This window comes from Chiloscyllium punctatum, chromosome 13 (assembly GCF_047496795.1).
Source record: "Chiloscyllium punctatum isolate Juve2018m chromosome 13, sChiPun1.3, whole genome shotgun sequence".
NCBI lineage: Eukaryota > Metazoa > Chordata > Chondrichthyes > Orectolobiformes > Hemiscylliidae > Chiloscyllium > Chiloscyllium punctatum.
The window spans coordinates 78,597,264-78,621,327 of NC_092751.1; the positions used below are offsets into that span (position 1 = coordinate 78,597,264).

The window sequence follows — 24,064 nt, forward strand, 5'->3', positions numbered from 1 at the left end:
AAGGAAAAGTTATTGTGGGTGAGGGTTTACTTTGGCGAGGCAGAAGAGGGTAATGATGGTGGGGGACTGGATGGGGCTGTTGCAGAGGAAGAAACTTCGGGCATGCAGTCCATTCTTGTGGGGAATGGATGTGTATAGGAGGGTTTGAGTGATAGGGAAAGGCTGAAGAGGGCGGGGCTATTTTCTTTGGAGTATTGGAGGCTGAGGGGTGATTTTATAGAGGTTTATAAAATCATGAGGGACAATCATGATTGTTTATAAAATCATAAGGTAAGTCTTTTCTCCAAGGTAGGAGATTCCAAAACTAGAGGGCATAGGTTTAAAGTGAGAAGGGAAAGATTTAAAATGGACCTAAGGGGTCACGTTTTCATACAGAGGATTGTCCATGCATGGAATGAGGTGCCAGAGGAGTTTGTGGAAGCTGGTACAATTACACTTAAGGTAGCTGGATGGGTACAGGAATAGGAAAGGTGAAGAGGGATATTAGCTGGACTGAAGGGTCTGTTTGCATTCTGTACATCTCTATAACTCCAAGAGTGCATCATGGTTTTAAATTTTGTGGACACATCTTCCACTCAGCTGACAATATCAGACTTTAGACACTGAAAGATCCAGTCCTGGCAATGATGTGGAGGTACCAGCGTTGGACTGGGGGTGGACAAAGTTGAAAATCACACTACACCAGGTTATAGTGCAACAGGTTTATTTGAAAATAAAACACTGCTCCTTTATCAGGTAGCGAGCAGCGCTACAAAAGCTTGTATTTTCAAACCGTCTTGGCAAAACTGCAACAGCTGGTGCTGATGGGGGAAACCAAAGGGCCGTTACAATCAGAACTGAAACCTTTTTGGAACCGGAGAGATCAGATTACAATAGAGGACAGTGTATTATTATTATTACAGGAAGCAAGAGTGATTGTCCTGAGCAAAGGTCACTGCGAGTTACTGGCTGAATTTTACCACGGTCATCCAGGGGTTTCCAAAATGAAGATGATGGCGAGATGATCTATATGGACTTCAGTAAAGCATTTGACAAGGTAACTCATGATAGACTGATTAACAAGGCTGGATCTCATGGAGTACAGAGAGAACTAGCCATTTAGATACAGAACTTGCTCGAAGGTAGAAGGTGGTGGAAGTTTGCTTTCATGGACTGAAGGCCTATGACCAGTGAAGTGCCAGATGGATCGGTTCTGGGTCCACTACTTTTCATCATTTATATAAATGATTTGGATGTGAATCTTGGAGGTATAGATAGTAAGTTTGCAGATGACACCAAAATTGGAGGTGTAGTGGACAGCGAAAATTACAACAGGATCTTGATCAGATGGGCCAATGGGCTGAGAAGTGGCAGGTGAAGTTTAATTTAGATAAATGCGAGGTGTTGCATTTTGGGAATGCAAATCTTCGCAGGACTTATACACTTAATAGAGATATACAGCACGGAAACAGACCGTTCGGTCCACCTCGTCCATCTGACCAGATATTCCAACCCAATCTCGTCCCAACTGCCAGCACCCGGTCCATATCCCTCAAACCCTTCTTATTCGTATGCCTTTTAAATGTTACAATTGTACCAGCCTCCAGCACTTTCTCTGGCAGCCCATTCCATACACGCACCACCCTCTGCGTGAAAAAGTTGCCCCTTAGGTCTCTTTTATACCTTTCCCCTCTCACCCTAAACCTACGCCCTCTAGTTCTAGTCTCCCCCACCCCAGTGAAAAGACCTTATCTATTTACTCTATCCATGCCCCTCATGATTTTATAAACCTCCATAAATGGTAAGGTCCTGGGGAGTGTTGCTGAACAAAGAGACTTTGGAGTGCAGGTTCACAGTTTCTTGAAAGTAGAGTCACAGGTACATAGGACAGTGAAAAGGGCATTTAGTATGTTTTCCTTTATTGGTCAGAGTACTGAGTATAGGAGTTGAGAGGTCATGTTGCAGCTGTGCAGGACGTTGGTCCAGCCACTTTTGGAATATTGTGTGCAATCCTGGTCTCCTTCCTATTGAAGGAAGTTGTGAAACTTGAAAGGGTTCAGAAAAGATTTACAAGCATGTGGCCAGGGTTGGAAGATTTGAACTACAGGGAGAGACTGAATAGGCTAGGGCCCCTGGAACCTTGGAGGCTGAGGGGTTTATAAAATCATGAGGAGCATGGATAGAATAAATAGACAAGGTATTTTCCCTGGGGTGAGAGAGTCCAGAACTAGAGGGCATAGGTTTAGATTGAAGGGGAAAGGTACAAAAGGGACCTAAGGGGCAATGTTTTCACACAGAGGATGGTGCATGTATGGAATGAGCTACCAGAGGAAGAGGGGGAGACTGGTAAAATTACAGCATTTAAAAGGTGTACGGATGGGTATATGAATAGGAAGGGCTTGGAGGGATATGGGCCGAGTACCGGCAAATGGGATCACTAACAGTAATCACAAACTCAGCCAACATCCTTCACCACTGACAGTAATCACAAACCCAGTCAACATCCCTCACCACTGACAGTAATCACAAACCCAGACTATCCCTCATTCTATCTTTCATTCCTGGTCTCTGTCTGTCTCTAGGACTAGAGAATGCAACCAGTTTGCCTCTACTTTAACCTGCATTTCTTCCCAAGCTGGGGGGGTATGTGAAATTGTCATGTTGGAGCTGAAGGTAGGATTGGGACAATTAGGAATGATGGGAGGGAAAGGGTCTGATTGGCCTGGCCCTTACTCTGGGATAATGGCCTCGGCTCCATTTTCTCGGGAGCAGCGGGGAGAGAGGAGTGGGAGCTGCCGGGAGGTAACTTTCCCACTTAAAAGGGATTCACCTCAAGAGTCAGACCTTTTTGTTTAGCAGCAGGAAGAGCAGGAGAGACAATCAGGGCACTGCCGGGAAGGTATATGAGTACTTTAAAAACATACCTTGAGAACAAGTGGAGCGCACGCTGAGCAGGAGCGGACACGGGACTGCTGAGTAAGAGAAGTAATATATTTGGTTGGTTGCGTTACCCAAAAGGTACTTAGGTAGTGTCTTCCCCCATCCTCCTCCTCTAACCAAAAAAATGGTTCTATGCGCTGGATTGGTAAGGTAACTAGTTTTTTTTTTATTCTTTATTTTTCAACAGTCTCTTCGGGAATTCAGAATAGTGGGAATGAAGGTAAGAGCAGTTGAATGTTCCTCCTGCAGAATGTGAAGTAAGGGTCACCACTAGTGTCCTTGCTGACTTCATCTGCGGGAAGTGCACCCAACCCCAGCTCCTCAAAAACTATTTTAGGGAACTGGAGCCAGAGTTGGATGAACTTAGGATCATGTGGGAGGCAGAGGGGGTTATTGAGAGGAGTTACGGGGGGGGGTAGAAACACCTCAGGTGCAAGGAAGAGGCAGATGGGTTACAGTCAGGGGACGGAAAGGGGACCACAGGCTGTGCAGGGAACCCGTTTGCCTCAATAACGTATACCATTTTGGATACTTTAGGAGGGTGGGGGGTCTTGCCAGAGTAAGCCATGGGGTACAGGTCTCTGGCACAGAGTCTGTCCCTGTTGCTCAGAAAGGAAGGGGGGAGAGGAGCAGAGCATTAGTCATTGGGGATTCCATAGTTAGGGGGACAAACAGGAACTTCTGTGGGAATGAAAGAGACTCATGGTTAGCATGTTATCTCCCAGGTACCAGGATTCGTGATGTCTCGGATGGTGTTTTTGGGATCCTTGAGGGGGAGGGGGAGCAGCCCGATGTCATGGTCTACATAGGCATTAACAACATAGGTAGGAAAAGGGATGCGGTTTCAAGACAGAATTTCAGGGAGCTAGAACAGCTTAGAGCTAGAACAAACAGTTGTTATCTCTGATTTGTTACCTGTGCCGTGTGCTTGCAAGGCGAGGAATAAGGAAAGGAGTTGAACATGTGGCTACAGGGACGGTGCAGGATACCTGGATAATTGGTGCTCATTCTGGGGTAGGTGGGACCTCTACAAACAAGATAGTCTACACCTGAACCAGAGGGGTACCAATATCCTGGGGGGAGGGATGGTGTAATTTACTAATTGTGTTTAGGTGGGTTTAAACTAATTCACAGGGGGATGGGAACCTAAACTTTAGTTCCAGTCTCCAGGAGGTTGAGAGTAATGAGGTCAGAAATAAGATTTCAAGATTGCAAGAGTTCCCTGGCAAGCAGGAAGGTGGTTTGAAGAGTGTCTACTTCACCAGAAGCATCCGGAATAAGGTGGGTGCAGCATGGACATCAATGTTGTGGTCATTTCGGAGACATGGATAGAGTAGGGACAGGAATGGTTGTTGCAGGTTCTAGGATTTAGATGTTTCAGTAAGATCAGGGAAGCTGGTAAAAGAGGGGGAGGTATGGCATTGTTAGTCAACGACAGTATTATGGTGGCAGAAAGTACGTTTGAGGACTCATCTAATGACATAGTAATGGTGAGGTTAGAAACGAGAAAGGAGAGTTCAACCTGTTGGGAGTTTTCTATAGGCCTCTGAATAGTTCCAGAGATGTAAAGGAAAGGATAGCAAAGATGATTCTGGATAGGAGCAAGAGTAACAGGGTAGTTGTTATGGGGTCTTTAACTTTCCAAATATTGACTGGAAATACTGTTGTCTGAGTGCTTGAGATGGGTCAGTTTTTGTCCAACATGTGCAGGAGAGTTTCTTGACAGTTTGTAGACAGGTCAACAAGGAGCGAGGCCACATTGGATTTGGTACTGGGTAATGAACTCAGCCAGGTGTTAGATTTGGAAGTAGATGAGCACTTTGGTGATAGTGACCACAGTTCAATTATGTTCACTTTAAACGATGGAAGGGGATAGGTATGTTGTGGTTCTGTTCGCCACGCTGGGAATTTGTGTTGCAGACGTTTCGTCCCCTGTCTAGGTGATATCCTCAGTGCTTGGGACCCTCCTGTGAAGCACTTCTGTGATCTTTCCTCCGGCATTTGTAGTGGTTTGAATCTGCTGCTTCCGGTTGTCAGTTCCAGCTGTCCGCTGCAGTGGTCGGTATATTGGGTCCAGGTCGATGTGCTTATTGATTGAATCTGCAACACAAATTCCCAGCGCGGCGAACAGAACCACAACAATGAGCACCCGAGCTACAAATCTTCTCTCAAACTTTGAGGGGATAGGTATATACCACAAGGCAAGATTTGTAGCTTGGGGAAAGGCAATTATGATGTGATTGGATAAGATTTAGGATGCAGAGGATGGGGAAGGAAGCTGCAGGGGATGGGCATAATTGAAATGTAGAGCTTATTCAAGGAACAACTACTGCGTGTCCTTGATAAGTATGTACCTGTCAGGCAGGGAGGAAGTGGTCGAGTGAGGGAACCGTGGTTTACTCAAGAAGTTGAATCTCATGTCAAGAGGAAGAACGTTAGGAAGAGACGTGGAGGCTCAGTTAGGATGCTTGAGAGTTACAAGCTAGCCAGGAAAGACCGAAAGAGAGAACTAAGAAGAGCCAGGAGGGGACATGAGAAGTCGTTGGCAGATAGGATCAAGGAAAACCCTGAAGCTTTCTATTGGTATATCAGGAATAAAAGAATGACTGGAGTAAGATTAGGGCCAATCAGTGACAGGAGTGAGAAATTGTGCGTGCAGTCCAAGGAGATAGGAGAAATGAATATTTCTCATCAGTATTCACACTGGAAAAAGGCAATGTTATCAAGGGGAATACTGAGACACAAGCTACTAAACTAGATGGGATTGAGGTTCACAAGGAGGATATGTTAGCAATTCTGGAATGTGTGAAAATAGATACGGCCTCTGGGCGGGATGGGACTTATCCTAGGATTCTCTGGGAAGCCAGGGAGGAGATTGCTGAGCCTTTGGCTTTATGTCATCATGGTTGACAGGAATAGTGCCAGAAGACTAGAGGATAGCAAATGTCCCCTTGTGCAAGAAGGGGAGTAGAGACAACCCTTACTTTGGTTGTGGATAAAGTGCTGGAAAAGGTTGTAATAAATAGGATTTTTAATCACCTAGAAAGGAATAAGTTGATTAGGAATAGTCAACACGGTTTTGTGAAGGGTAGGTCGTGCTTTATTGAGTTCTTTGAGAAGGTGACCAAACAGGTGGATGAGAATAAAGCAGTTGATGTGGTGTATATGGATTTCAGTAAGGTGTTTGATAAGATCCCCCCCCCCCCCGCCCCCGTACATTATTGCACAAAATACGAAGACACGGGATTGAGGGTGATTTAGCGGTTTGGATAAGAAATTGGCTAGGTGAAAGAAGACAGAGGGTGATGGTTGATGGGAGATGTTCATCTTGGAGGTCAGCTCCTCGTGGTTTACCACAAGGATCTGTTCTGGGTCCACTGCTGTTTATCATTTTAATAAATGACCTGGATGAGGTTAGTAAATTTGCAGATGACACCGAGATCGTGAACTTGTGGATAGTGCTGAAGGATGTTGCAGGTTACAGAGGGCAATAGATAAGTTGCTGAGCTGGGCTGAGAGATGGCAAATGGAGTTTAATGTGGAAAAGTGTAAGGTGATACACTTCGGAAGGAGCAACAGGAGTACTGGGCTAATGGCAAGATTCTTGGCAGTGTAGATGAGCAGAGACATCTCTGTGTCCATGTACATAGATCCCTGAAAGTTGCCACCTAGGTTGATAGGAATGTTAAGAAGGGGTACAGTGTGTTAGCTTTTATTAGTAGAGAGATTGAGTTGCGGAGCCATGAGGTCATGCTGCAGCTGTACAAAGCTCTGGTGCGGCCACACTTGGAGGATTGCGTATAGTTCTGGTCACTGTACTGCAGGAAGCACGTGGAAGCTTTGGAAAGGGGTCAGAGGAGATTAGGATGTTGCCTGGTATGGAGAGAAGGTTTTTGCAAGGAAAGTTTAAGGGACTTGAGGCTGTTTTCATGAGAGAGAAGGTTGAGAGGTGACTTAATTGAGACATACAAGATAATCAGAGGGTTAGACCGGGTGGACAGTGAGAGCCTTTTTCCTAAGATGGTGATGGCTAGCACGAGGGGCTTAGCTTCAAATTGAGGGGTGATAGATATAGGACAGATGTCAGAGGTAGTTTCCTTACTCAGAGAATAGTAGGGGCATGGAAATCACTTGCCAACTTTAAGGGCATTTAAATGGTCATTGGATAAACATATGGATGAAAATGGAATAGTGTAGGAAAGATAGGCTTCAGATTAGTTCCACAGGTCAGTGCAACATTGAGGGCCAAAGGGCCTGTACTACACTGTAATGTTCTATGATATCTGGTGGGTTGACTCTATAAGTTATGTCTGGTGGCCAGCTTTGGACACAGACATAGCTGTGTTGGTGCAGCAGTACCCAGAGTGCCAACAAGGGACAAGCAGCTCCCCCACATTTGTGGGAATATGTTTTATTATTCATTCGTGGGATGGGGACATAGCTGGCAAGGCCAGTATTTATTGCCCATCCCTAATTATTCAGAGGGATAATGTGTGAACCACATTGCTATGGATCTGGGGTCAGGTGTAGGCCCAACTAGGTAAGGATGACTGTTTCCTTCCATAGAGGACATTAGCAAATGGCTGGGTAAACCCTTGACTTGGTTACACATAGACCATGCAGGTCCTTTCTTCGGCTCAATGTTGCTGATGCCTGGATGTGCATAGAGACCGTTCATCAAACACCGAGACGACATATTAAAAATTGTTTGCTGCTTTTGCAACATAGTAATTTTCAGAAGTGTTTTTCACAGATAACAGGCTATTGTGTTCCAGCAGGGAATTTGAGGACTTCCTAAAGTTGAATGGTATATCTCATAAAGGGACAGCTCCAGACCATCTATCACTTAATAGTCTGGTAGAAAGAGCAATCTAAACTTTGAAGCAGGCCGAAAGAAACAACCTACAGCTTTACTAGATACTAAGCTGTCCTAGTTACTATTTGATTGTAGGATCACTCTTCATACAACAACAGGACAGCTCCAGCAGAGTTGCTAATGGAGAGAAGACTCCATACCAAGTTAAATCTGATCTTTCCGAACATGGGAGAGGATGAAACAGCATCAGGATCGCCAATACCAGACAAGACACAGTTTACTTCATGGGATGAGTTAGAATACAGTGATAGTTTCAATTCTTTCATGTGTAAATCACGAAACCTTTTTTTTTAGAAGTTTCATTCTCGGGTTAGCTGTTAACAATGGTGATAGCTAGACAATGTGTTGAAGGTGTTGGCCCCCTGTGTTCTCTGTCTGAGCCATGATGTTTTGATTAGAATCAATCTAAAAAGTGAGATAACGGAGTTTTACATAAATTCATGCAGTTTTTGAGCTCAGAGTTCTACATGAATGCATGCAGTTTTTGAGCAAAGTACAATGTAATCCTGCAAGTACAAATTCACCACACAAACTATATGTGTGCATGTGGGTCTTTGTCCATCTGTGTGTGTGTGTGTGTTGGGGGTTGTGAGTGTGAGAAAGTGTATGTGTGTGTATAGTGAGTGCAGAGTGTCTTAAGTTTGTGAGGGGGTGCATGTGTGAGTGTGTGTGTCTGTAAGGGTGTGTGTGGGTGTCTGTGTGCGCGTCTGTGTATGTATCTGTGTGTATGTGTGTCCGTGTGTATAGGAGTATCTGTGTGTGTGTATAGTGCAATGGCGGTCACCTGTAATGTAACGTGAACCCAAGGTCCCGGTTGAGGCCCTCCCTATGGGTACCGAACTTAGCTATCAGCCTCGGCCACTTTTCTCTGCTGCTCAGAGTGTGGACATAGATACCATCATTACGTGTGGGGACACCTCCCACCTTGTATATGGCAGGTACTTATGTGACTCAGCCAACGTTGTCTATCTTATACGTTGCAGGCAAGGATGCCCGGAGGCATGGTACATTGGGAAAACCGAGCAAAGGCTACAACAACGGATGAATGGGCACCGCACAACAATCAACAGACAGGAGGGTTCCCTCCCAGTTGGGGATGTAAGAAATGGGGAAGTGTGTTGTTTTTGCAGATATAGAAAAGAAAGAGTGTGTATGTGCAGAAAAGGGGTACAGGGTAAAATATCAGCTAGGCAAGCATTAGGGAAATGTATCTTTATCTTTAATGAAAAATTGTGGATAGTTCGATACTAACTTTAGTGCAGAATTATTAAAGCAAATAATTCTTTTAAATAATAGTCTCAGCAAAATAGCTGAGACAGCTGAAACGCATAAACCAAGCATGAAAAGATACATTGTTAAAACGTATGTTCAAGAATGGAATGTACCTATGAACAATGGAAGATGTTACAAGCAAAGTAAAAGAACATCAAGATACAAGTTTAGCCTTATGTCAGCACTTACAGAGGGAAAGGTTGCCAACTTGGAGAAAAGGGGGCAATAAGGGCAGAGCCCAGCTGGGTAGTGGTAGAATACAATAAGAAAGATTGAGTAATGTAAGAGTCGGGAGAGGTGACCTCACGCAGCTCAAAAGTATAACTGTGTACTAGTTTGAATGTTCATTGCTCATTTGCTTCTGCAATTGATGCCCTTGTCTTGTTTCCAGTTTTGGTGGTCTCGTCTAAATTTTATGATTTTGTTTCTAACAGAGAACACTTCAGTGGTCCAGGACATTCAGCTTCGGACCTTCGGGTGACCATCCTCCAAGGTGGACTTCGGGACAGGCAGCAGAGAAAAGTGGCTGAGCAGAGGCTGATAGCTAAGTTCGGTACCCATAGGGAGGGCCTCAACCGGGACCTTGGGTTCACGTCACATTACAGGTGACCGCCATTGCACTATACATACACAGATACTCCTACACACACACACACACGCACTCCGGGACACACATACACACGGACGTGCACACAGACACCCACACACCCTTACAGACACACTCCCACATGCACCCCCTACAGACTTAAGATACGCTGCACTCACTACACACACACATACACTTTCTCACACTCACAACCCCCAACCCAGACAGACAGACAGACAGACACACACACACACACACACAGACGGACAAAGACCCACGTGCACACATATATTTTGTGGGGTGAATTTGTACTTACAGGGTTACATTGTACTTTGCTCAAAAACTGCATGAATTTATGTAAAACTCCATTATCTCACTTTTTAGATTGATTCTAATCTAAACATCATGGCATAGACAGAGAACACAAGGGGCTAACACCTTCAACATATTGGATTAGTGGTGCTGGAAGAGCACAGCAGTTCAGGCAGCATCCAACGAGCAGCGAAATCGACGTTTCGGGCAAAAGCCCTTCATCAGGAATAAAGGCAGTGAGCCTGAAGCGTGGAGAGATAAGCTAGAGGAGGGTGGGGGTGGGGAGAGAGTAGCATAGAGTACAATGGGTGAGTGGGGGAGGAGATGAAAGTGATAGTTCAAGGAGGAGAGGGTGGAGTGGATAGGTGGAAAAGAAGATAGGCAGGTAGGACAAGTCCGGACAAGTCAAGGAGACAGTTACTGAGCTGGAAGTTTGAAACTAGGATGAGGTGGGGCTCCCATAGCTACCTGGATTACACCTCTTCCCACCCTATCTCTTGCAAAAATGCCATCCCGTATTCCCAATTTCTCTGCCTCCGCCGTATCTGCTCCCAGGAGGACCAGTTCCACCATAGGACACACCAGATGGCCTCCTTCTTTAGAGACCACAATTTCCCTTCCCACGTGGTTAAAGATGCCCTCCAACGCATCTCGTCCACATCCCCCACCTCCGCCCTCAGACCCCACCCCTCCAACCGTAACAAGGACAGAACGCCCCTGGTGCTCACCTTCCACGCTACAAACCTTCGCATCAACCAAATCATCCGCCGACATTTCCGCCACCTCCAAAAAGACCCCACCCCTTTCCGCCTTCCGCAAAGACCGTTCCCTCCGAGACTACCTGGTCAGGTCCACACCCCCCTACGACCCACCCTCCCATTCTGGCACTTTCCCCTGCCACCGCAGGAACTGTAAAACCTGCGCCCACACCTCCTCCCTCACCTCTATCCAAGGCCCTAAAGGAGCCTTCCACATCCATCAAAGTTTCACCTGCACATCCACCAATATCATTTATTGTATCCGTTGCTCCCGATGTGGTCTCCTCTACATTGGGGAGACTGGGCGCCTCCTAGCAGAGCGCTTTAGGGAACATCTCCGAGACACCCGCACCAATCAACCAAACTGCCCCGTGGCCCAACATTTCAACTCCCCCTCCCACTCTGCTGAGGACATGGAGGTCCTGGGCCTCCTTCACCGCCGCTCCCTCACCACCAGACGCCTGGAGGAAGAACGCCTCATCTTCCGCCTCGGAACACTTCAACCCCAGGGCATCAATGTGGACTTCAACAGCTTCCTCATTTCCCCTTCCCCCATCTCATCCTAGTTTCAAACTTCCAGCTCAGTAACTGTCTCCTTGACTTGTCCGGACTTGTCCGACCTGCCTATCTTCTTTTCCACCTATCCACTCCACCCTCTCCTCCTTGACCTATCACCTTCATCTCCTCCCCCGCTCACCCATTGTACCCTATGCTACTCTCTCCCCACCCCCACCCTCCTCTAGCTTATCTCTCCACGCTTCAGGCTCACTGCCTTTATTCCTGATGAAGGGCTTTTGCCCGAAACGTCGATTTCGCTGCTCGTTGGATGCTGCCTGAACTGCTGTGCTCTTCCAGCACCACTAATCCAGTATTTGGTTTTCAGCATCTGCAGTCATTGTTTTTACCTTCAACATATTGTCTAGCTATCACCATTGTTAACAGCTAACCTAAGAATGCAACTTTTTTAAAAAAAGGTTTCGTGATTTACACATGAAAGAATTGAAACTATCACTGTATTCTAACAGATGAAAGGCTTAACAATCAATTTTTCAATGTATAATTTCAGTTACATCACACTGTAAATTTTTGCTATAAATTCTGTGTGTTACGATCGAGCCCTCCACTATCACCTGATGAAGGAGCTTCGCTCCGAAAGCTAGTGTACTTCCAATTAAACCTGTTGGACTATAACCTGGTGTTGTGTGATTTTTAACTTTGTACACCCCAGTCCAACACCGGCATCTCCAAATCATCTTTAGACTAAGCACTTTACAGCCTCTGGATTTAATATTGAGTTCAACGTCTTTAAAATGTGAACCATTTCTTCCCTTTCTTTTAGCTGGTTATTAAGTCCTCCCCTTCCCCCCCATTTCATTTACTGTCCTTTCAAGTCTGGCAGGAGACACAGCATTGTTCTGCCATTCTCACATCATGATCAGATAATCTGAACTGTCAACATGTTTAGATCAGTCTGAGGGGGGGATGAGGGTCCTGATGAACTCCAACTCCCAGCAGGCCCCCCAGAAGCCTCCAGGTTTCCATGGCAGCGCGGCCCGGACAGGCGCCAAATCCCCAGGATTGAGAGCAGAGAGAGAGCGCCTGGGCTCGCCCTGTATCGCTGCAGAGAAATCGGCCCAGAACTGGGTTCGTCCAGCCCGGCTCCAGAGAGAGAGAGAGGGCCTCAGAGGCAGGCAGCCGGTGCGATGCGCGGTGACAGGCGGCAAAATGATCCAGAGATACAGCCGGAGGCTGCCGTCCACGCCGCCGGAGATGTGAGTGTGGGGCGGCGGGTGAGAGCCCTGGTCTCAGGCCGGAGACTGACCGGCTCCTTCCCTTCGGGCAGGCAGAGCCGCTCCAGTTGTCCAGGCAGATGCTGGCTGCCTTTCCTGGCCCCGCGTGCCCTTTTGGGCACCATTTCCCGGGGAGTTGGAGCACCACCACCTTGTCCATCTCCACGATCAGGGATGAGTTAACAAACTCTGGCCGTTACAGCCATGTCCACATCCAGTTAAAAAAAGAATATCTCACTCCGCCTGGTCCATACCCTTCACCAGCCTTGTACCGTGGCAGTCATGTAATTCTACCGACCAATGAGGCACATTACATCCTGGGAGGTGTTGACAGGGTAGACGTGAGAGAGGATGCTTCCTTTGGATGGGAGAAAGGTCCCTACTTAAAAATCTGGAAGTCCTCATTTAAAACACAAACGCAGAGGACTGTGATTCTTTGGAGCCTATTTCTGAAAAATCAGTGGAAGTAGAGTCTTGAAATATTTTGTAAGACACAGGTGGACAGATTCTTGTTAAGCAAGGGGTGAAAGGGCCAGGCAGGAATGTAAATTTGATGTTACAATTAAGGAGCAGAATGGTCTGCTGCGGGTCCTTGTTTGTACGTACAAGATGCACTGAAGCAACACACCAAAGCATCTCCAATAGCACTTTCCAAACCCAAGGACTTGAAGGAAAAGGGCTGTATGTGATTATTGTTCCTTCAGTGTTGCTGGGTCAAAATTTAGAACTCCCCAACAGCACTGTAAAGGTGTTTCTAGCAAATGAACTGTGGTTCAAGAAGACCTTAAAAGCCATATCTCATAAATAAATAAGGAATAATTGGATTGTGGCAACTTTCGATTTTCAGAAAGCTTCATAATCTATGGAAGAGGTTACGTAAGGAAAATTAGACAAAGTGGGATTAAGAGCATATAATAATCTGGATTGAATACTGGATATTGAATATACGACGAGCCCGTTATTCATCATATTATCAATTGTTTGGATGGGGGAAATTAAATGTAATATTTCCAAGTTTGTAAATGACAAAAACTAGATGGAAGTGCGATTTGGGAGGAGAATGAAAAGGTGCTTTAAAGGGATTTTGAAGGGCTAAGTGATTGTGTAAATTTTGTCAGTGGAACACAATAAAAAGAAATGTAAAGATCTACATTTTGGAAGGAAAAGCAAGAATTAGAAAGTATTTCATAGGAGCGTGAGGGCTTTTTGCATCAGACTCGAAACATGAATGGTTGCCAGACCCCGACTGAGTTTCTCTGGTGTCTGAAGGATCAAAGGAAAGGAGGGGTTGTGGTGTTGATGTGCTTCTGCCCGTGGGTTCATGGAGACCCAGCAAATTCCTGCTCATCTTAGTGTAATCGTGGGATCCTCAGGAGGATAGATGTTTGCACTTGTGGGGATCGTAGTTGTAGAATAAGGCAATAGTGTTTTGAAACCAACTTGTGAAGGAACTTATTCCAGCGCGAGTGCATGTGTAGGATTGTCAACCTCACTGTTATGGAGAGAAAGGAGGGAGATAGATCTCTTAAATATCAGGAAGGCGAGGAGCTGGCACAACAGAGGAGTTGAGGCTTGGGCACATCAACCAGGAGTCTATAGAATGGCAGGGCAAGTGAGAGGAAAGTTATGGTCGGCAAGGTGGCTCAGTGGTTAGCACTGCTGCCTCACAGCAACCAGGTTGGATTCCACCCTCAGGTGAGGGTTTAGAGGGATATGGGCCAAATGCTGGCAAATGGGACTAGATATTTATAGGATATCCAGTCAGCATGGATGAGTTGGACTGAAGGGTCTGTTTCCATGCTGTATGTCTATGATGAGAGTTACGGAAGTTTTAAACTTAAAAGCATTTTGGGTGGCCTTGTTTCTGCGTTCATGATAGTTAGCATGCAGGTACAATAAGCAATTAAGAAGACGAGGTATGTTGGCCTTTATGAAAAGAGGATTTGAGTAGCAGAGAAAAGATGTTTAACTGCAATGTTATTTGGAAGCTTGGTGAGTTCATACCGAGAGAAATGTGCACAGTTTTCATCTCCTTACCACAGAAAGACATACTTGCCAGACAGGATTTATAACAAGAATTAACTAAAATATTTGCTGAATGCAAGGTCTGCCCAATGAGGAAAAGTAGAAGACTGGAAGGTGATCTTATTTAAACATGGCAGAATTTTTTACTGGGTTCATAGGGTGAAGCAGAAAGGATGTTTGCCCCAACTGGGGATCAAGAGTCAGGTATACAGTCTCAGATTAAGGTGCAGACCTTTTTGGACTGAGATCGGAGAGATTTCTTTACTCAAGAGTGACGAATTCTTGAAATTCTGTTGCCAAGAGGCTGGTGGACATTCCACATTAAAACCATTAAACGATGTGGGAATTGTACAAGAAAATGGTGTTGAAGTATAAGATCAGCCATGATCTCATTGACGAGCAACATGGGCTCGAGAGCAGTCATGCCCAAGCCGTTAGTGAACCTTTTAACTTAAGTGATCTACTCTGGTCTCCCTTCCCTGTTGATTTTCTTAATCAACCTATGGGACCTGTTCTGACATGTGTCCAATGCATATGGATCTTGAACCTAGACTTTTTGGAACACTACTACTATGCTTGCATCCTTGCATATTCTCCATTTTATTTCTGATAATTGAATTATTTAATTCTCATGATTTTAAAAAAATATTTTCTAATCAGCCTGGTAGGACATTGCCACCATGAATGCACCATCATGAATCCATGGTTAGTAAGTTTGTGGATGACACCAAAATAGGTGCTACAGCGGAGAAGATTGTCCAAGATTGCAAAGAGATCAATTGGGTCAATGGGCTGCAGAGTGGCAGAATGTTGGTGGGAATCGAGGGTTTGAGTTGTAAAAATAGGCTGGAAATTCTTACATTGGAGCATAGGATATTGAGGGGTGACCTTTATAAAGTGTATAAAATCATGAAGGGCATAGATAAAGTGAATGACAAATGTCTTTTCCCCAAGGTGAGAAAGTTCAAAACTAGGAGGCATATTTTTAAAGTAAGAGGAGAAAGATTTATAAAGGACACGAGGGGCAAATGTTTTACATACTGGTTCATGCGTGGAATTAACTGCCAAAGAAAGTGATGGATGCAGGTACAGTTACAATATTGAAAAGACATTTGGATAAGTATATGAATAAGAAAGGTTGGAGGGCGTGGACCTAACACAGACAGGTGGGACTAGTTTAGTTTGGGAACTTTGTCAGCATTGATTGGTTGAACCAAATGATCAGTTTCCATGCTGTATGACTGTTTGACTCTATGACATGCGACTGAATGATTTTTCCACCATCAAGTCATCGTGACTATTTTTGTTTTGAACTATTAACCACCACCAGTAATCATACATTCAGCCAAATAGAAGTTGACGTGTAAAACCCATTAATAGCAATGCAACTCATGAATCTTTTATTTCTTCTGAATCTTTATCATTTTGCTCTAATAAACTGCAGCTCTACTCAGTGTAGTTATTCGTTGCTTTAGGTGAGGGAAGCATTACTTAGATTCCACAACTTAATCAAAAAGGTATTTCATTTTCTCAGTGCAGAAATGTCTTTCCAAATTCATTTGTTGGAGATGAGCATCTACCTCAAATTTCCATTCTCAACATTAGCATCTCTAAACATCACCTTGAAATGTGAGAGTTATTTATGACACACTTGTTTCAAGTGGAGAGGCCTTTAAAGAAAGAGACAGAATTTCAGTCATGAAACTGGAGCTTGAGGACTATAAACTTAAATTTAAATGATAACTTGATGGAGACACCACCACTCAAATTCCTCTCCAAGTACACAGCATGCTGGTTTGGAGTATTCCTTTCCTGTTGAACATAGAACATTACAGCACAGTACTGGCCCTTCAGCCCTTGATGTTGTGCCGACCTTTGGAAACAATCTGAAGTCTATCTAACCTACACTTTCCATTCTCATCCATATGCCTATCGAATAATACCCTTAAAGATGGCGAGTCTACTACTGTTGCAGGCAGTGCGTTCCACGCCCCTACTACTCTCTGAGTAAAGAAACTACCCCTGACATCTGTCCTATATCTATCACCCCTCAATTTAAAGCTATGTCCCCTTGTGCTAGTCATCGCCATCCGAGGAAGAAGGCTTTCATTGTCCAATCTGTCTAATCCTCTGGTTATCTTACATGTCTCATTTAAGTTGCCTCTCAACCTTCTTCTCTGTAACGAAGTCAGCCTCATGTCCCTCAGTCTTTCCTTGCAAGACTTTCCCTGCATACCAGGCAACATCTTAGTAAATCTCCTCTGAACCCTTTCCAAAATTTCCACATCTTTCCTATAATGCGGTGACTAGAATTGTATGCAATGTGGGCGCACTAGAGTTTTGTACAGCTGCAGTATGATCTCATGGTTCCAAAACTCAATCCCTCTCCTAAAAAGCTAATGCATTGTATGCCTTCTTAACAACCCTATCAATCTGGGTGGCAACTTTCAAGGATCTATGTACCTGGACACCAAGATCTCTCTGCTCATCTACACTTTCAAGAATGTTACAATTAGCCCAGTACTCTGCATTCCTGTTACTCCTTCCAAAGTGAATCAACTCACAGTTTTCTGCATTAAACACCATACACCACCTCAGCCCAGCTCAGCTGTAACGTACAACATCCTTCTCAACTGTCCACAACTCTACAGACCTTAGTGTCATCTGCAAATTACTAACCCATCCTTCTATGCCCTCATCCAGGTTATATATACAAATGACAAACAACAGTGGACCGAAAACAGATCCTTGCAGTACACCACAAGTAACTGAACTCCTGGATGAATATTTTCCACCAACCACCACTCTCTGTCTTCTTTCAGCTAGCCAATTTATGATCCAAACCATTAAATCGCCCTCTATCCCATGCCTCCATATTTTGTGCAATAGCCTACCATGGGGAACCTTATCAAACACCGTTGATGGGTTAAAATCCTCAATCTCCCTTTTTAACAGGACACTGAGTCCTGATTCCCCAAAGACTGCAAGCAGTTGAAGAAGGTAGCTCACCACTGCCTTCTCCTGGACAATTTGGGATGTATAATTAATGCTAGCCGGTAAATATGACATGAATAACTGAAAAAAGGTTGATTGCCTATTTAGTGCAGTGGCTTGTAAAGAGAGAGAGAGAGAGACCAAGCTGCCAAGTACATCTACTGACATCAGACTAGGAATGAGGAAATGCAGGAAAGCCTACACTAGATATCATGTTACTATTTTTATCCAAGTCTGTTTTTAGCATTATTAAAAAGATGTATGTTTGCAAAGGGAAAGAAATATTAACTTTGTTGTAAAAGTTAGTTTGTATTTTCACAGACAAAACCTAATCCATCACAGTGTTGAAAATCATCCACTGCCAGATAAACTAGAAGAGTTTTCAACACCATCTCCTATCACCAGTGTTGAGGATGTTGACTCCACCTGTAGTTGGTATGGGCCTTGCTTTTTCCATCTCTTTTGTACTTTCATGGCATGTTAATAATTACTCCAGGGAGCAGTATTTGTCTGTAGCAATTCATTCGTTGGCCTCTTAATTTATTAAATGGGTGCAAGTTCTATTTGTGTAGTGTCACTTGGACTTGAGAGTCTGAGATTGGATTTGAAGTCTGTATTGATGGAGCTTTCCTCATGAATGATGTAGTTGGGAACCCCAGCATCCTCATTCTATACAGGGGAGACATCAAGCAATGCTCCTCACTGTTTTTCTGTCCAGGGAGAGAATCTTACATGGCGTCTGGTGAGGATCACAAGGAACAGTTTGATAACCTCATGTAGCTTGAGTTGTCAATGGGTGGAAGAGCAAGTGCAGCAGATATATGAGAACACCAACACTTGCAACTTCCCCCACCAAGCCATTCGCTGTTCTGATTTGGAACAGTAACACTATTCCTTCTGTGTCACTGGAGCAAAGTCTCAGAACTCCCTCACTAATAACATTGTGGATCTACTTGTATCACTTGGATTGCAGCATTTCAAGAAGGAAACTCACCTCAAGGGCAGCTAATGATGGGCAGTAAATGCTGGCCCAGCCAACACTTCCCATGTTCACTAAATGAATTTTTTAAAAAATTGGTCACTATTTCTTCGTAGTTCTGAAAGGTAACATCCCAAGTCTTGCCATAATTCTCCCTGCACACCTTGAGATTTGCACATCATAGCAAATACATTAGGCACAGGGAAAAACACTTCATTGTGAGTGCTTTCAAGGGATTAGTATTTAAATTCTGCAAAAGATTCATTTTAATCTGTTGTCAATGTGGATGTGCAGAAGGAAGCTGTGTCCCAACATATGTTAGTGCCACTGGAGTGGGGACAATTTCTAACAGGGTAAAAATAGCTCAAGGTGTAGATTGAAGCTCAAGGAATTTGTTCTCCTTGAGGGACGTGAGGGAAACATTACTTAAATTCCACAACTTAATCAACCCTATCAATGAATGTAACTTGAAAACATTAGTGACAACAGTTATTCTACTTCTATGAATGGAGCGTTTTTTTCCATGATATAGGTATATATTTATACGTATCTGATATTGCAGTGAGTCCGAGATTTCTGATGACACCAGTAACCAACCTTCACAGGATGATTTTGGACACCATTGGTCTGCTGCCAACAGTTACACGGGAACCAGGATCTCCACTGCCTGCAGCTCTACCTTCTCTTGGGGTGACAATGTGAGTTGTGCTCTTCCAAGCATTTATCCTACACGTTGAGTGAGTGGGTTCCCTTGAGTATTATAGCAATGTGTTCTAAAACAGGACAGACTTGTATGGTGCTTCAGAATGCGAAGCTTTTTTCCATACACTCACAGAACAGCACCATTCTTGTTAAATTGCTGATAATTTTCAGTGATGAAATTGCATGCAATCTTTTCCTGTGTATTTCACCTTTCAGGAATTTGAGAACACAACCTCCCAACAGGTTCAACAAATGCTCTGTGAGATTGATGAACTTCTGTTTGAAGATAAAACATGTTCTCATGTGCAGAAGCTGGAGAAGGAGTGTCAGGAATGGAAATGGAGGTTCCCACATTTTCGGTAAGGAGAGAGCGCTGATAATGTGTTTCTGTTCTCTTGCAACAGAGAGGATATCAAAAATAGTTTGATCCCCATCCCGTACTCCCATTGTCTTTATATTGGTTCCTGAGGCATTGAGTTTCCTTAGGATATCTTTTCATGATTGATTGATACAAAAACAGACCATTTGGATGAATACTTGTGTTAACACTTCACCTTGAATCCCTCCTCTTCTTTTCAATGGCAGACTGTCTTGGAACAATCTGGAGCATAAGAAAGTGCTTCATACTGAGATTACAACTTAAGTATCTCTTTTGTCGAGACTTTATCAACTTCCTTACTGCACTCACCACACCCAGTATTCCAAGTGCTCCCAGTTTATGGGATATTTTCTAATCGGTCTGTTCAGAAATAGAAACCACTGCCTGAGAGGGTAGTGGAAGACTGTGTTCTTGCAACATTTAAGAAGCATGTGGACACGTACTTAAAGTGCCAGGGCAAGTCAGCTGTGGATCAAGGAGAAGTAAATGGGATCAGTATAGTTTGGTGTTTGTTGGTCAGCATAGACATGGTGGGCCAAAATGCCTGTTTCTATGGATTATATGGATTTCTCTGGAGCAGATGGGACTTGAACCCAGGACTCCTAGCTCAGAAGTGGGGATATTAGGGTAGTAGAATCATGCAACATGGAATTAGATCCTTTGGTCCAAATCATCTGTGTCGACCAGACATCCTGATGTGACCTAGGTCCGTTTGCCAGCATTAGGCCCATATCCCTCTAAATCCTTCCTACCCATCCAGATGCCTTTTAAATGTTGTAACTGTCCACCTCCAATGCTTCCTCTGGCAACTTGGTCCACACATGCACCACCATCTGGGTGAAAAAGTTACCTCTCTGGTCCTTTTTAAATCTTTCCCATCTCACCTTAAACCTAAGCTGTCTAGTTTTGGACTTACCCATCCTATGGAAAAAAAACCTTGTTTACTCCTCTCATGCCCCTCATGTTTTATAAGCCTGTATAAAATCACCCCTCAGCCTCTGATCCTCCAGGAAAAATATTTAGCCTATTCCTATAAATCAAACTGTGCAGTCACAGCAATAGCCTTGTAAATCTTTTCTGCACCTTCTCAAGTTTAACAACATCATTCCTACAGAAGGGCCACCAGAATTTTACACAGTATTCAAAAGTATTATCATTGCACCACAAGAGTCCTTATTCCCAGTATGTTTCTTTTTTAAATCAGTTCAGTGACGTTAATGTACAGCTCGGGCACAGGTGAAACCTGAACCCAGGCCTCATGGCTCAGAGGTAGGGACACTACCACTATACCACAAGTGTCCTTGCTCCGAATATATTCCTGTGTTCTGCTAATATCTAAGTGACCTACCAATGGAAATTTGTGAGCCATTTGCAAAGTTTCCCTTACACATATTTTCAAATCAACCTGTTGAGAGGTGTTATCACATACCTCTGGAACAGGTGTCCCAGATATCCTGCTCCAGATTTGGGGACACTACCACTGGAGCACAACAGCCCTTGCTCCCCAGGGCTCAGACAATTAATAACCGCCATCTGTTTCTTCTTAACCTGAAATGATGACATTAGCAACTTTAACAATATAATTAATCAGACATTAACATAGGTTGAATTAGAGAGAGGGAATATGGTACAGTGGTGGTCTCCCTACCTCTGAGCCTGGACACCAAGGTTCAAGTGACAATCTGCTGCAGAGGTCTATAATAACATCTCCTAAACAGGTTGATATGAAATATAAAATGTAGGCTACTAGTTATTGGCAATATTAGTGGGAATGATGCTTATTAAGGAATTAAGTGTCTCTAAAAGAGGAGGAAAGTTTGGATGGAAATGTTCCTCACCTCTGATTTAAGTCTTACCTTCTCCAGAGGTCTATTGTAATACCTCTGAACACAGGTTGATTAGAAAATGCCATACATTGGGAGAACGCCAAGGACCTGGGTTCGGTTCCAACCTCAGGTGACTGTCTGTGTGGAGTTTGCACATTCTTCCCTTGACTGCGTTGGTTTCTTCCTGGTGCTCCAGTTTCCGCTCATAATCCAAAGATATGCAGGTTAGGTGAATTGGCCATGCTAAATTGTCCATAGTGTTCAGGGATGTATAGGTTAGGTGCATTAGTCAGGAGTAAATATAGAGTAATGGGTTTGGGTGGGTTACTCTTCGGAGGGTCAATGTGGACTTCTTGCGGTCGAAGGGCCTGTTTCCACACTTTAGGGATTCTAATGGCACAAGGGTGGTGGTTCCCTACCTCTGGGATTCAAGGCAACCTGCTCCAGAATTATGTAATTTCATCTCTAAACAGGTTGATTAAAAAATATCTCGACTAAGTTAGCCAAACATCTGTTGGTGGAATATGGTAGAATCAAGGGATGGAAGTTCCTACTCATGTGAGCAGCATGGAAAAGTTTGAAGAATTGGAAAAATGTCCTTTTTTTTTCTTTAGTGTGATTTCTGAATCTTGCTCATGAGCAGCAAATACCTTATTTCCATGCATTTTGCATCTCATTATTAACTCATCTCACCTCATTCCCATGTGGTTCCTAATTCTCTCCTCCTTCCAGAAGAGGAGTGGGAGATGGCGTTTAATTTAGATAGGGTAAGTCTGAGATGATGCACTTCGGGAGATCAAATTTTAAGGAAGAATATACAGTTAATAGCAGCATCCTGAACGGGGGCGATATTAGGGTTCACGTCAATAGCACCCTGAAAGTGGCCACTCAAGCAGACAGGGTGGTGAAGAAGGCATATGGCATGCTTGCCTTTACTGATTGGGGAATTGAGTACAAGAGTCAGGATGTCATGTTGCCACTTTATAAGACTTTGGTTAGGCCACACTTAGAATATTGCGTTGAATTCTTGTTGCCACATTACAGGAAGGGTATGAAGGCTTCATAAAGGGTACACAACAGTTTTACCAGGATTCTGCTTGGATTAGGGAGTATGTGCTATAAGGAAAAGGTAGAAAAACCCAGGATGTTTTTCTGGAGCAGTGGAGGCTGAAGGGAGACTTAATAGAAGTGTATAAAACTATGAGATGTACAGAACAAAGAACAAAGAAAGTTGCACCATTGCAACAGGTTCTTTGGCCCTTCAAGCCTGCGCCAATCCAGATCCTCTATCTAAACCTACCACCTATTTTCTGAGGATCTTTATCCCTCTGCCCATTCATATATCTGTCTAGGTACATTTTAAATGATGCTCTCATGCCTGCCTCTACCACGTCCACTGGCAACGCATTCTAGGCACCCACCATCCGCTGTATTAAAGAGCTTCCCTGCTCATGCATATCTCCCTTAAACTTTTTCCCTCACCTTGAACTCGTGACCCCTAGTAATTGAGTTTCCCAATATGGGAGAAAATAATCCTAACCTACTCAACCTTTCTTCATAGCTAGCATCCTCCATACCAGACAACATCCTGGTAATGTGGTGACCAGAACTGTAAGCAGCATCCAAATGTGACCGAACCAAAGTCTTCCACAACTGTAACATGACCTGCCAACTCTTGTACTCAATACCCTGTCCAATGAAGGAAAGCATGTTGTCTCCTTCTTGACCACTCTATCGACCTGTGTTGTCACCTTCAGGGATCAATGGACCTGAACACCCAGATCTCCCTCTACATCAATTTCCCCCAGGGCTTTTTCATTTACCATATAGTTCGCACTTGAATTGGATCTTCCAAAATGCATCACCTCACATTTGCCCAGATTGAACTCCATCTTCCATTTCTTTGCCCAACTCTCCAATCTATCTATATTCTGCTGCATTCTCTGACTGTCACCTTTACTATCTGCTACTCCACCAATCTTTGTGTCGTCTGCAATCAGAGGGCATGCATTTAAGGTGAGGGGGGAAATTCAAAGGAGATATAAGGGGCAAGTTTTTTTACAGAGTGGTAGGAGTCTGTAAGACACTACCAGGGATGGTAGTGGAAGCAATTACAATAGAGGCATTTAAGAGACTTTTAGTTGAGCAAATGAATATGCAGGAATGGAGGACTGTGGACCAAGGGCAGGCAGGAAGGATTAGTTTAATTTGGCATCATGTTCGGTACAACATTGTCAACGAAAGGGCCTGTTCATGTGCTATACTGTTCTATGTTTTGAATGTGAGGTGTTGAATATTGGAAAGGTAAATCAAGGCAGGACTTATACACTTAATAGAACAAAGAGAAATATAGCACAGGAACAGGCTCTTCAGCCCTCCAAGCCTGTGCTGATCATCATTCCGTAGCTAAACTGAAAAAACAAATTATCTACCCTTGTTCGGACCGTATCCCTCTATTCCCTCTCTTTTCATGTAACCATTCAGATGCCTCTTAAATGTCAATGAACTATTTCCACCATCTCTTATGGCAGTGTGTTTCAGGCTCCTATCACACTTTGCCTGATAATCTTCCCTCACACACCTCTCTTCAACTTTCCCCCTCTCACCTTGAACCTATGCTCCCTTTTAATTGAAAGTTGAACCCTG

General features: G+C 44.0%; 1 protein-coding gene across 2 annotated transcripts in view; it reads left to right on the forward strand.

The window, feature by feature from the left end:
- The first annotated feature begins 12,169 nt into the window (after positions 1–12,169).
- LOC140484553 (primary cilium assembly protein FAM149B1-like) overlaps positions 12,170–24,064 on the forward strand; it is a 185,734-nt gene continuing 173,839 nt past the window's right edge. For both annotated transcript variants that reach the window (XM_072582919.1, XM_072582920.1), the window contains exons 1-4: positions 12,170–12,495; positions 17,854–17,967; positions 19,074–19,209; positions 19,430–19,572. In XM_072582919.1, the coding sequence (XP_072439020.1) occupies positions 12,206–12,495; positions 17,854–17,967; positions 19,074–19,209; positions 19,430–19,572 (683 nt within the window). In that variant the 5' untranslated portion in view covers positions 12,170–12,205. The remainder of the gene's footprint in view (positions 12,496–17,853; positions 17,968–19,073; positions 19,210–19,429; positions 19,573–24,064) is intronic.